Source organism: Corvus moneduloides, chromosome 6 (genome assembly GCF_009650955.1).
Source record: "Corvus moneduloides isolate bCorMon1 chromosome 6, bCorMon1.pri, whole genome shotgun sequence".
In the NCBI taxonomy this organism is placed as follows: domain Eukaryota; kingdom Metazoa; phylum Chordata; class Aves; order Passeriformes; family Corvidae; genus Corvus; species Corvus moneduloides.
In genome coordinates, this window is record NC_045481.1 from 11785808 (window position 1) to 11800886 (window position 15079).

The 15079-nt window shown below is 36.8% G+C and overlaps 1 protein-coding gene across 3 annotated transcripts in view; it reads right to left on the minus strand.

Annotated features, from left to right (window-relative positions):
* Positions 1-15079, minus strand: part of WDR25 (WD repeat domain 25) — a 62331-nt gene that overhangs the window by 7651 nt on the left and 39601 nt on the right. For all 3 annotated transcript variants that reach the window (XM_032112911.1, XM_032112910.1, XM_032112909.1), the window contains one exon: positions 10303-10433. In XM_032112911.1, coding sequence (XP_031968802.1) covers positions 10303-10433 — 131 coding nt within the window. The remainder of the gene's footprint in view (positions 1-10302; positions 10434-15079) is intronic.

Sequence of the window (15079 nt, forward strand, 5' to 3'; positions counted from 1 at the left end):
CAAATACTTTTAATGTTTGCTGAAAACCTGTTGGGTTCTTACAAAAACTGCCACTATCAATTTAAACATTTTCACCAGTAATCATTAAATAATATGTTTGTCTGTTATTTAATAGGATATTTAACCAAATTACCTGTGTACCTTAGCTTTGCAACAGGAAACTGTCTATCAAAATTAGTACAAAACACCTTCTTTTTCTATATGTTTGATACATACCTCAGAAAAACCATGCTGTTTTATCTTCAAACCACATAGTAGGAACTGACTCAGAGAACAGTAAATTAACACTTTGAATAGCAGCTGGGAACTTGGTATACATAGTATTTCAATTGCCCCATAAAGACAGCCTTCAAAAATAACTAATTGCAACATCCCTGCTCAGAAAAGTACTCATAATTAAACCTGCTTTGTTCTACCTTAGGCAATTAATTCATTATATGCCTGAGGAACTTGGCTGGGGAAAGCACCAGTTTGCCTACCCTACTGGCTTTAGTTTGTTAATAACAGCTTCCGCTCTTTTCCTACTTGCAGATTTATCACCCATCAGCACTGGAAAACTACAGTCCACTTCTTCAATCTGAGCATTTTCTGGACACAAAAGAATTCATTTCAATGGAAGGCCTAATAGTTTCTGGTGTCAACACAATCCAACATAATAACAAAGCTTCTTCAATAAGACAAGAGTTCAAGGCTGCAGGCATTCTAAAAGAAAGGTAATTTAAGCAAATTAAATCAGTTTCAAACAGATTCTTATGGTCCTGGTGATTTGAAAAGCAAGTTGTGGTGCTGAATTCAAGGTATATATTTCAGATGGGTGTTCTATAATACTTCTCTGCATAAAGCACATACCATGCACATACTGGTATTCTGTTTACCAAGAAATCTCAAAGCCTCCACACGAGCAATTCAGAAGCTGCTATTTGCCTCAACTCTGTGGTGGTCAGCTGCAAACTGTGTGCAATGCACTTTACAAAAAATACCTCAAGTATTATGCCAGTGATAAGAAAGAAATGTGCTTTAACAGTCATTGTCCTGGGCATCAGGACAATCAACAAATCTAATAGGACTACAGCCAATATGGCTGGCCATCAAAAAAACCCCTTAATCAGTCAGATCCATGGCTTCCAATCTGTAAAATTCAGCATATTTTTTCTTTTATTTCTTGGCCTACCTTTTTAGATTGTGTGATCTGGCATGGACCTGCCACTTCCTACTGACATGTTGAGTAATTAATGCAATGGGGGACTGATTTAAGTTTCCTCTGTGAAACAGTACTACACCATTAACAGTAATAAAAAGTACATTTTAACTTAAAGAAAAGCTTGTTTTTTCACTAAATAGATGGGGATTTTATCTATTGCAGTGCGAACCATTTGTGTCAATCTATTGTATTTCTCTTCATGCAGTTAAAAAACCCCATTTTTCTTTTCTATGTAAGTTTTTTTCCCATTTGTAACTGCTCTGTTTTCTGAGATACAGCTCTAGATTATCAAGGGATCTTGAGAATAATTAAAAGGAAAGAAAGGCTGCTCAAGATGAAGAAGTGGTTAACCTTTATCTGGTATTGATCTCTAAGACTTCAGATATGAACAATGTACACCGTCTTTTTTTAAAGTCAATTTCAGATTGCTTGACAAGGCACAAGAATCTTGTGATGGAAATTGTCAACCATTTATTAGAAAAATAAAATTATTTTTCCCATCAGATTTTTTTATTTAAAATTATCTCCCCATCTCAAATAGGGTAAGAAGTGAAATCTGCATATGGGAAAGATACAGGAAGATAAAGAATGGCTTTTCTGTGAGGAACTCACAGATCTTTTAGTAAAAAACAAGGAATTCTTACTACAGAAATGAGATGACTGAGGGGAATTTGAAAGAATTTGAAATAAAGTCTGAGCAGCATGGAGACAGCGAGTGGTTTCCTTCATTATAAGACTTCAGACTACAAATGAGCAGAAGGCAGCTTCAAAACACAGAGAACGAGATGCTTCTTTCAAACACAACATATTTAAGCTGAATTCCTTGCTACAGGAAGTTGCAGATGTAAAGAGATCAAGAACAACCAATTCCACAGTGTGAAAACTCAAAGTGATCCAAGAAAGACAAAGAGGCAGGAAGCCCCCAAACTCTAAGTTAGAGAGGCCTGAATAACCATTGCTGAGAGTTGTGATAAAGAAGTTTGCTGTGCTTCTCTATTCTTAATCTTCAAAAGTGTATTGGTCACTGCAGGGGGTGTAAAATGTGTCTAGAAATGGTCTGAAACTGGAACAGCCATTCCCTGACAGCTTCTCACTTGAGTACTCCCTCTCCAAAAGAAGGACTATTTCATTCCTGGCTTGTTTTAGTCCCTCTGGGAGCACAGGAGTGCTTGTCCACAGACAGGTGTAGGATTCTCATCTGCAATGCCACCATACAAGGCTCCCAGATAAACACAGCAGACTGCTCACCTCTGGGCCACAGACACAACGTGTGCCTTCACACTCAGAAAGGACCCCTGAATGTTAACATTTAAAATCAAATGCCATTATGCAAGTACAAATATTCCCTCACCATATTTCTTTGAACTTTTTGCCCATGGATTCAGGAAGGATTTCTCTGAGAAGAATAACTTGAGTTTTCTAAAGCACTGAATAAATCATCTTATTTTAATTACCTTGTTCTTCCTAATACCACCAGTACATGACAATGTATTGGCTGTTTCTATAGAAACCAGAAGTGCAAGCAGCTCTACCAGTTTCTACAGCCTTTTTTCATATTCATATGCTATCCAGAGACAAATTCATTAGGGTCTCCTAAATACATGCTACTTAAAATGACTGCATCTCATCTGAAAGAAATTGCAATAGAATGTTTCCAAGGAAACAAATGCAGTGCATTTGCACCTATTAATTTTTTTAACTGTGCTTTAACAGCTTAGGCTTATTTCTTTATAAATTCAAGTATGGAGAAATAGCTCAACAACATAAAAAGCATCTCTTTAATCTTTTTCTTTTTAAGCATAAAGTTGTAGACGATAGTTGCAATTTTGCAGCTAAGTAATGTTCAGAGTAATAAACAAAGATGGGGGGAGGGAAAAAACCCTGTTGTTACTCTGCCTTGAACTCTGTTGTTAATAAAAATTTTGCAGTTCATTTCAAAACTAATTTTAAAAGCTTGAAATAGGAGCTTCCACCATTTTTTCTAGTTAATTTGTTTATCTTATCTCATTTCAAAAGGGGGAAATTCTGTGTAAATCTTCAAATTTATGTTTTCCTTACATTTGCCTTGACTTTATACTAATCTTTTTTCAAACCTTCCTCAACCAAATTTTGTTATTAATCCCAAATGGCTGAACCTTTATATTTCTTTGTACTCTTTCAATTTCTAATAAATCATTGTATTTTTCCTGCATAATATTCTATTCCTTTTTTTATTGATTGTGCTAGCACAAGACTTTCTGTAACAAACATTTTCCAAAAATAAAATAATAAATGCTGTCTCCATTTAGTGTCATGCCTGAAGCACTTCATTAAATTCCTCCCAGTCAGTTTTCTTTCTTGAGACACCCCTTTTAGCTACTTTTCTCATTATACTGTACCTAGGTTAATTCCTTCCTTCTCCAGCTTCTCTAATTGCTCTGTCAAAGTCCAACATCATAAAGTGACATCAAGTAAACTTCATACAACCGACCTTCACTTAAATCATATAAATTTTTTTTATGTTTTTTATTCCTATATCTGTAACTAATCTTTCCTTCAAAGTCTGTTCTGTGGCTGTCAGGTCTTATTTTACTGGGTCTCCTCTAGTTGATGCCCTTCTTCTCTTTCCCTCCTTGTTTAACATAAGCAGTAGATTTGCATTTATGGAGGTCTAAGAGCTTCAAATAATGCTTTAGGATCAGAGCCACAGCCCTGTCACCTTCCACTTATTCCCTCTCCAGATTACTGTGTGGGGCTTCATTAGGACTTGCTGTTCTGACAGCGATCACAAATAGCTCTTGCCAGAGCTCCAAAAAATCTCACTAGTTTGTGACACTAGACACATGAACATCAACAGACAAGAGATCAAAACCAGACTCCATCCAACAGTTGAGGAAATTATTCCTTCATTTTTCATAGAGTCCAAAAAAATGTCAGTGATGTCCACTTTTAAAGTCCCTTGCATTTCTGTATGCACACAATAAAGAACCAGTTCCTGAATGCTTACAAAATGTTGTTTCATCAAAGCAGAATGTAAATAAAAGGTAAAATATGCAAATCTCAAAAATAATCATATGGATACATTTAGAAACTTTACATGAGTACATTCAGATGTAAGCTCTGACTGCTGTATGCCCTTTCACCAGAGCTAACAGCATCCCTGCTCTACACCACGCAAACCTTGCGGACACATGTAAATACATTGTTTCAATGCAGTTCGACCATTCCCCATGTAATGAACTTCAGCTTCTTTAAAAGTATTTTCAGTTTTAGACAACTGCAGTTGTAGTCTTGCTCTGACAGTACATCGGTGTAAGCTTAGAAACCCAAATTAAAAAGAAAAAAAAAAATCTGTAGTCATATTTACTTTAATGAACACATTAAGGTCCTTACTGCTGAGTTAAAGGATACAACCTTTTGTTCTCTTCGGCATTTCAAGGAATATTAAAATTTCAGGTAGAATAAGTGGTTGGAATATATTTTGTATGCTGCCTGAAAAGCTCATGTAGATCAGCCAAAATGAAGGGTGACTGTGCTGGCTAGTGCTGAACATCTTAAGAAATTCTTCCACAGCTCAGAGAAAGGAAATGCTTCTAAAATACATAACTACTTTAAGGTCTTGGGGTTATTGCACATTTCTTTTTACAGGGTTTTACAGGGTTTATCTAGGTTCAGCTCCGAGGTCCAAAGATCCCGTGGGGGCTGTTCAATATGATGCTCCCTCCTTGGTCAACACTGCAGATACTTTTTTTTCAAAACACAGCAGCTCACTTCCAAGTTTTCTGGTCTTTTCATAAAGTCTCTATAAACATTCTTCAAATTTTTCATAAATTTAATCAATGTGTTATACAGTAATATAAGATCTCCAGAAAAATCTCTTTACCAGAGAGACAAAACTGCGTTTAACACAAACAGAAAGAAATACCACTATAATAAATCTCCACAGGCTATTCATCTGCCTCTTTTATTTTTTTTCAGGCTTTGATTACTTGTGTCCGTAATTTTGAGATGCTGGTATCCCTTACATTTCACTGAGCAGTTAAAAAGCTGTTCCATCCATTCATTTCTCTGAAGTATATTGCTTAGCTTGATCTCAAAGAATTAAACTCCCTTATTGTTGTTTCATTCTTTATCTTGCTTAATATGCTACATTTGAAACTATTTTGCCTATTTGCTCAACAGAACAAGGATAGCAATAAGTATCTTTCAGCATTCCTCTTTTTTTTTTTTATATCTGCCTCTCTGATTAATAGCCTAGTGCACATTTCTGTCGTGGTTTAAACCCAGCCAGCAACTAAGTACCACACAGCCACTCGCTCACTTCCCTTGTACCATGAATGAACTGTCAAACTGAATTGAAAAGATTCATTTACACGTCAGCAAGGTTTGCATCGTGTAAAGCAGGGATGCTATTAGCTCCCCTAAAATTTCTCGGTGTTTTAGTAGCTGAGAGGCTGCCTCAAACCAACTTGATACATTTTCTCTGGGACTTGCATATCCAATTTTTGTACTACATTCAAATCACAAATAAATATTAGTAATTAATGCTCATAAATTCATGGCCCTGGTCAGAAGTACTAATTCTTTGAAATACCACTATCAGCTATCTTATGTCATTTTCCATCAGCAGAAAGCATCAATGAGGCACACTGGCATAAAGCAGCCCATTTAAACCACTGCATGTATGTGTAATTGGACAATATTTTTGCAATTTCTAATCCTCTCTATCTCTGTTATGCTTAATGTTTTGCTCTGAATTTCCACGAAAAATCCCCTTATTTCCTGATATACAATTATCATTTCGCCTCACAGTTCATTTTAAGAGATGCAAGAGGATAGCTTGTTAAAACACAGGAGTACATCCTAAAGAGTGACCCCTGAAATTGAATTACCAGCGAATGCTGAAACTGAGTTTTCAATGTGCAATGAGTAACAAGATTCAGATGCCTGATTTAGGGTGTCCACTCTATTGACAAAATATGCTGCAAAGCCTGAAAAGGCTATCGGGAGTATGATGAGAGAAACAAAAAGAATTAGTAGTTCACCCACACATCATTCCAAGCTGAATGTCAGATTAACACACTTGAAAGAATAGCCAAAACAAGAAAATCTTGTAATGAATTAGGATGAAAGAACTTGAAAGGTAGAAAAGCTGTTCATGTCAAAATTGAAAAAAAGTGATAAGAGGCTTTAGACATCTATTCCAGTTAAGAGCAAATGGCACTTATAAGAACAGGATAAATTTCAAAATACTGGCCAGGACACTATCCAGACTTAACTATGGCTATAACTGTGTAAGATGGAAAAGATATGTGAATAAAGATAACAATATAAACTGAAAACAGGAGTATCTGAAGAATCCATTGAAATCCCCCAAACTAGGGAGCAGCCGACATGACATACTGATGACACTGATAATTCATGCCTAACAAATTTATGGTTCTGTGCCTGAGAGTTTGAAATGTAACTACAATATTTTGCAGTAATGATGCATAGGTGAGACTAACCTCCATCTCAACACGTTTGTCTGTTCCTCGTTACTGCCTCATGTAAACTGTATTCTCTCTATTTGCCTTCTCTCTTTTGCAGTTACACTGTTCATTGGTGAAGGACATGCTTCCCCTCTCCCGCCAGTTTTCAGGAACAGTTTCACTGAGAAGACTTTCCAAGACAGCCAAAGAGCAAACTCTAGTCCACAGACATGCACATATTTCTGTGGGCGGCCCCTTCTGCAGAACACCAGGCTGAGGTGGTTGGCAATATTTGGCAATCACAGCTTGGGATGCTTGTGCTGCTTTGCAACCTCTGTCCAGGTTAAGCATCATGTGCTGTTCCATGCCTGCTCCTCTTCACAAGGAACTGCATTCTGAATCTACTTTTATGCAGGTCTGAACTACAATCAGGTTTGCCAGACATATAAATTGACAGTTTAGCTGTGGTTAAACTAAGGCACTGTAAGAATTTAAAACCTAAAAGGAAGGAGCTGCTTTAAGAGACAAACATTTACTGTCCTCATTGCTTGGAAGATGATACTATTGTATTGTATTGTATTGTATGTACAAACCTGATTGTAGTTCAGACCTGCATAAAAGTAGATTCAGAATGCAGTTCCTTGTGAAGAGGAGCAGGCATGGAACAGCACATGATGCTTAACCTGGACAGAGGTTGCAAAGCAGCACAAGCATCCCAAGCTGTGATTGCCAAATATTGCCAACCACCTCAGCCTGGTGTTCTGCAGAAGGGGCCGCCCACAGAAATATGTGCATGTCTGTGGACTAGAGTTTGCTCTTTGGCTGTCTTGGAAAGTCTTCTCAGTGAAACTGTTCCTGAAAACTGGCGGGAGAGGGGAAGCATGTCCTTCACCAATGAACAGTGTAACTGCAAAAGAGAGAAGGCAAATAGAGAGAACACAGTTTACATGAGGCAGTAACGAGGAACAGACAAACGTGTTGAGATGGAGGTTAGTCTCACCTATGCATCATTACTGCAAAATATTGTAGTTACATTTCAAACTCTCAGGCACAGAACCATAAATTTGTTAGGCATGAATTATCAGTGTCATCAGTATGTCATGTCGGCTGCTCCCTAGTTTGGGGGATTTCAATGGATTCTTCAGATACAATCAGATACCTTGATTGGTGCCAAGGGAAAGCACTACTGAAATTCAGACAATTCACAAGTGGGGAAAAAAGGGCCAAGAACAGCATTTTTCAATCCATTTGTCTTGGTGACACTGTAACTGTTCAAAGATAACACCAAAATACTGCAGATTGGCAGAGACACTAACAATGGGAGAATAACAGACCCAGGAGACAACTCAGAACTAACTTATGTAGCACAGGCACTAACATCTGTTATCTAGCCCCTTAGTTCTACTTGAGTCAGTGCCAATTTTGCATAGTCTTCAGATCTTGTCATCACAATCTCTGGTATCAGAACTGCTGAAAAAAAATCTTAATCAAGCATAAGTCTTGTACTGTAAATATCCATTATAAACAAATCTTCTGTTTCCTTGAAACTGAAGTGCCTTCTTAATTCTCAATATTGGAGAATGTGTTCTACCACCTCTGAAAAATTTCTAACATACTCCTCCACAACCATACACAACACCAGCACCGTCCAGACAGGCACATTTTTGCAACATGTTACTTCAGCCATTTGTTGCTGTAGAACAGAACCAGTTATCATTTTCCATCTGGAGAGACAGGGCACTCTAGACACACACAGGCTGGAAGCATTGCCAGTTTTGGCATGACCACGCTCACCAATCACAATTGATTTCAAATCTATAGAAAAATCACCTTCACAGATTCTCAGAGATAATCATTTAAAGATATGCACAGGCACAAAATCCATCATAAAGAAACATCATGGGATGAAAGAATTTCTCTGGCTTTGTACACAGCCAGACTATCACTTGACTTTGTGTATAACTACACAAAGATTATTGGATTAGACTATTATTATTATTATTATTGGAAAAGATTATTGGACCAAGTCAGAACACCTCTCAAAGAATATTTTGCCACATACATCTGCCATCTTCTCCTTGACTACAGTCAAAGACCCCAAATTTGACATAACAATCAACAATCTTTAAGCCTTAAAAAGATGATACCCATTGAGTTCCTGAAGCACCTTTTAAAAGTAGTTCAGCATACCATGACACACAGTGGGTTCTCTATGCTAAAAAGGACAGTGAAGTATTCAATTACAGACTGCACCTCCTCCCCACAATTAAGATCTACTATTACGAGAATATCAAGAAAGAAAAACTGTATTCTCTATGTCATTTCCATGCTATGAAACCACTGCTCCTGCTCTTCAGGAGAAAAGACTTCTATTAGTCTTTCTTCAGAAGAAGAACAGGGAGAACAGTTAAAATGAAAAATCTCATTTCCTTTTTAAAAAGTTACATAGGTATTTTTTGTTAAATGCATTTACATTTTGCAATTTAAAACTAGAACCATCTTCCTTCACAGACCTGTGCTTTGAGTATCTCTTCACATTCCTATCAAGGAAAACTAGCCATCATACAAGTATGATGGATGCAATAAATCCCATCCACAGCTTCCTACAAAGGTTTTCATACTAACACTGTAACTCTGAAACTCACAGTAAATTTATTTTCATAGTAGCCTCAGATGTGGCAGTCTCAATATGTATTTACTAATGTTTTTCTTGTAAGAACTTACTCATGTGGTAGAGACCCTACATAATTAAATTCTTTTCTCAAACATCAGTGACAAATGCAACTGCAGCACAGGAACTAGATTGTTAGTTGCACAAGAATACTCTGTGTCCTCAACAGAGCAACTCTCACAATTATTTCAGAGCTCTTCTGTTAGACCCCTCACACCTGAAACTCATCTCCCTACATCTCTCACCTATTATTCTTAGTGCATCAAAGGCAGAGACAAGGTTTGGCTATGCTATCTTACCTTTTTCAGGTCCCTTCTGACATCCTCAAGAACAAACAAATGGCTAACTATGATGAGCACGATCTACCCACAGAGAAATTCAAAGGAAAACAAAGAACTTTACAGTCCCTGCTTCTCCTTGAGCTGTTCTGTGCATGAGGATCTTGCTTACCTTACACTTCTACTGGCAGAGTACAGCTCTGGTCTTACCTGAGCTCTGAATGGCAGCTGGGAGCACATTGTTCTTTGTGGTTCATGATAAAGTAAAAGCAGAGGCATATCACACCTCTGTGGCCCTTCAGGAATGTAAAAATTCTCCAGGCTTCTATACAAAAGGTACAGGCACACATATCTGGACCCACATGTAACAGCTTGAAGAGCAAATTAACTGTACTGCTTCCTAGTACACAACTGCTTTTCACAATCCTGAAGTGAGCCATTGGCTTTGTTTAATTCAATTCGATGTTACTTACATCTACAGAAATAAAAAAAATAATATTTCTGTGTACAATGATCCTTATAGCACTTAAAAGATATTACAGAGGTTCATATCAACGAATAGGAACACAAATGCAAATGCAAAATACTTCTGAATAACATTCCATTGAATGACCAGTAAGTACATCTTGCACCTTAGTAACACACAGCACACACAACCTAGGAAACACTCGGAAAGAGAAAGAGAAAAAAGATTTCATTTACCTTAGAAGTCCTTATATCCCACGCTTTAACTTCTGGGCTGAACCCTCCACAAATGAAAACATTTGACTCTGTAGGGTGGAACTTCAGTGCACTGATCCTAAATTCTGTTTTGCTGCTAAATATCTGCTTCCCTAAAATCAAGTGACAAGCAGAGATTAAAATTTGAGCAGAAAATGAAATATGTTATTCATTTCAACTTAGTTTCAAAGATATCAAGGTTGCCAAAGGTGAACTTGCTTATATCTACATATTTCAAATAGCTGGGGCTAGTCTAATTTAATGAAAAGAAGAGACAACTCACTAATTTCTATCCACATGAAACTGCTCCTGCTCATGGGCCTCTGCACCACTGACTGCTTCCCACTGAAAGGAGAGAACAAGTGGTTCCCACACTAAGGAGAGGAGCTCCACTGAGGTCGCAACTCAGACAACACACAGGAAGAAATCTACGAATGTAATGGTTGAATGTTTCCCTACAGAGAAGCCACAGTCTTTTTTTCCAGTGAGACAAAAACAACTAGAACAAAAAATTGTCTGTACAGAAATAACACATCCCAATCTATATTACAACTTTTAAGTTGTTTACCTATCTTTCTGTGAAGATAGGAGTGAAACTTCATCTTGAAAGTAGGAAATAATTTGCATATCACCATATGAAGGCAATAGCTGTTCCCATGGATACACTGTTGCCAACATTTAATTGTGTACACTAATCTCCACAGGACCCTGTGGTTAGTATCAATCGGATGGCCTGCACTTCTGAACACAACAGAATTCAGCTAGGTTAATTTATAGCACTTTTTCACAGTCCGCTGCTTCCTGTCATCCTAACAAATTCATGACATTACTGTACATTCCCCAAAATAAAATTTTTGGAACAGCAGTATGGACCAAGATAAATATACCTGCTCACTTTCACAATAACAACTGTGATTTATATTCTACATATCCCATATAAAGATCTACATTACATAAAGTTACTGCTGTAAGCAACAGTGAAGGAGGTACTCCAGAAGTAAAACAAAAAAAAAAAAAAAATCCTTTAAAATACTATGATAAAAGCTTCTTAAAATATTCTTTAATCTGCATTTTGTGCAAGGGTTGTCTTAAAAGAGGCTTTCTTAAACAATTGAAAATACTTTCAGCTAAAAACATTACTGACAGATGTAAACTCTTACTGTTAGGTGCACAATACTGGAAATCATTCAAATAGATTTTTTTATCATGATCTGGGGCCAATATATTTGATTTCATCATCAGTTGCATTTTCCTCATCTGCTGAACTCAACTTACACAGTCAGTAGGCTAAGATCTGTAAAATTACTTATTTATTAAGTTTAAAGAAGAGAAAAATTTTACTTCATCACACATGCTCACCAAGAGAAAAGGCAGGGAGAAGAGATTACAGAAAGCCTATAAGAGAGGTGAGTGTTGTTCTATGTGAATTCTGGTATCTGTAGGGGATTTTTGTCCTTTTCAAATGATTCTCCACCAATTGCCTGCGCAAGATCTAAAGGGCCGCTCTGTCACTACTAAGTGAAACATTTAATTTCTTCAATAAGTTCCTTCCCCAAAAGGACAAAAAGTCATAAGGGAGGCAGAGATTTTCTCCACAAATCATATCTAACAGTGACCATCTCTCGCCATGGGAGCTTTCAGTACCCCAACAGCTACAGGGGAAAAAAAAGACTCCACAGGGAGTGGAAGAAGGAAGAAAGTATTAAAATCATCAGTTATAGGAACAACAAGATATTGATTGCTCTCAGGTACACCACTGCCAGGCATCATTTGGGAGGGCTTAACAAAAGCCACATACACAGGCATCTTACTCTCACCCACAGCACTTGAGAAAATACTGAATTAATCCTTGCAGGCTAACTGCTCAGTTTAACAGCACTTTGCTCCCAAAGGAATTTGTTTCTTACTAGTTCCCAGCTTAATAAAAACTCTGGGAGTATAATCAACAGGTTTTCCATGGGACTGCAGCCAGAAATTAGCAAAAATGCAGCCTACCTGTACTAATCCTGTCACACAGCTTTATAAAGGACATCAAGTGATCGCTGTTCTCCACAAAGTGTGTTGTCCAAATGGCATTAGACATATCCATAACTGATACAGTGTAACTCATCATTTAAGCTTTCAGCAAACACTGGCTTTGCTATGTGTTTACCTCCACAAGACTTCTCAAAACTGCTTTTTTCTATAATAAATACTTGTGTTCTCTAGCCTAAGACAGGAGAAAGTCTGGTAAAACACAAGCAAAAAAGACGTGCATTTAGTTCAAGATGCATTTCATCTACTAACTACACGATCTGCTACCTTTTCCACAGAAAGATTGATTTAACATAATTTGTTATTAATTAGTCCATTTTTCAGTCTCATTCCCAACTGCTTCCAAGTAATTTAATCATTCACCTGATATTTTCTCCAGAAACTAAAATGCTCTAATTTCCTACTCTGTTTCCCCCTGTTTGAAAGAGAAGTGGGCACCAAATTTGCCCTTTTCTTGTCTTCTAGAGGCTGCAATTTATCCAAAAGCTCTCAGTGACAGTCACTAACATAATTAAACCATAAGGATCTCAGTGTTATGAATTCTACATTACAGTGTAATAACAAAAAATGAATGCAAACCTGAGCATCTTATTTACCTCTATACTCTTTAACCTCCTTCTTTTTCCTATTTTAAGCTGCTGCCTTACTATTTGATGAAGATATTAACCATTTTTTTTTACTTAAGTCAGAAACAATCACAATAAATTAATCCTAGAAGCTCAGGCTCTCCAATTAACACTTTGAAATACAACGCTCTCTCTTGTTGTCTCACTCCCCAAAGTGAAATTCAAACATCTCTTTTTGGAAACTGAGTAAAGAGTGTTCTGAAGAGTCTGGTGTTATTAGGTGCATACATGAATTCCATTCTACTGCCATGTCACGGAAAATGAGCAAGACTGGAATGCAGACAGGCTGAACAGCAGCAGTTAACAAACTCAGAAGGGAAGGATCACAATGTTACAGAAAGGAAACACTCCTATTGTCAGAACTAAAATTTATTCTCGATACACTCAGAAATTTAGGAAAAATATCCATCTGAGAGATGGATCAGATCCATGCACAAGATGACATGGGGCAAATTAGTTCATGCAATTCAGTAATTTGAAACAATGAACTCAAATCTTAGCCCTTTTCTGTACAAAGTTTGCTTTGTGTATTATACTACTATGAGCAGAATTTGTTCTTTCCAGGCTGTAATCCTGCTATGATGGAACCTACCCATAGCTTGGGAAATCCAGCTTCAGTGTTTGCTATAATCCTCCTCCACCTTTCTGGAAATCATTATTTACAGTTACATATATTTTTCTCTACAATTACTCAGTTTATTAAAATGAAATATTCAAATTTGGGGGGCCTTATTTTATATATTGCAAAAGATGGCCTTTGAGGAGAAGACTCCCTTATCCATAACAGGTATAATTCAGCAAGTTTACATGTACCTTTATTGTGTATATATTTATTGCATTTTAGTTCCTAAGGCAGCATAACCAACTCATAGACTACAAAATCATATCTTCTGAAAATATCTTTGGCTAATTGAGGGAAAATCCATACCACACATCATTTTCCTGTACAAGGGGTTGTTATTTCAAAGCAGAAAGCAAATGTTTCTCTAAACTCTTAATTTTCACAATTTCAGTAACAATATCTACTATATCTTTTGCAGTGCGTTTTATGTTCTTTAAAGGCTTTAATTCAATTCTCCAAGCCTTAAAGGCTTGCCAGTAACATAATAGTAACATACACAGTATGGAAAAAAAAATCTTTAAAAATATCTTGAGTATATGTTTCTGCTCCTTTACGCAGCAGCCTACTGTGAAACTGCTCAACTATGAAATCAGATGTGTTAAAGGCTATTTAATATTGTGAATTTTTCACAGAACATCGGCACAGTTATTCATCACAGGATGCTTCTGTAACTGCGCTTAGTGGTCCTCAGGTTCACACACCCACCTGCATAACCTAAAAACATTTACTCCCTTACTCTAATCTGTAAAGGAAAGTGAAGCCTGACACGAGCAATCTTGCTTAGCAAAACAGATTTCTGTCTGTGTTTATAAAAAGACGTAAGACAATATATACAAAAATATTTCATTACAGTCACAATCTCTCTCATGCACAATAGTGAGAAAAAACATTAGATTGATCAGACATCATTTGTTCTTAACAAGTCAATACCGTCTGTTACTTCTCCATTCTTGGTGTGCTTAAAAATGGCCTTATTATTTTTTCAAGAACCTAAGTTATATTGACTACATGTTTTTCCTATTTTTTTCCCCTACATATTCACAAGTTCACAGCACGTGAAGATGTTTGAAATATTAAATCATTTTCTCTTTTAACCTTTAAAATGTTCCCAAAGTAGATATTTTTCTCTCTTCTTTTAGCGAAGACTTTATACCAGTGAGCATAAAAAGTAAAATGGTGTTACCTCCTAGCTGGAGAGTGACCTCTAAACTACATTCAACATATTTCATGAAACTGCTGAATCTTGGGGGAAACCTTTGACCTCACATCTAAGGTGCCTGCATACACTCAAAAGAAAAAAAATAAACAAGCAAACAAACAAACAAGCAAAAAAAAATCAATCAAATGGGCTTTTTTCTAAGGTATCATATAAAAGCTTTCTGCATATTATAACATACTCTCTAAATAGTTCTGGGAGAGAAAAGTGGGAACAGAGGAATGCCACGGCTCTCCTGGGGTGATGTTTAGGTAAGAGAAC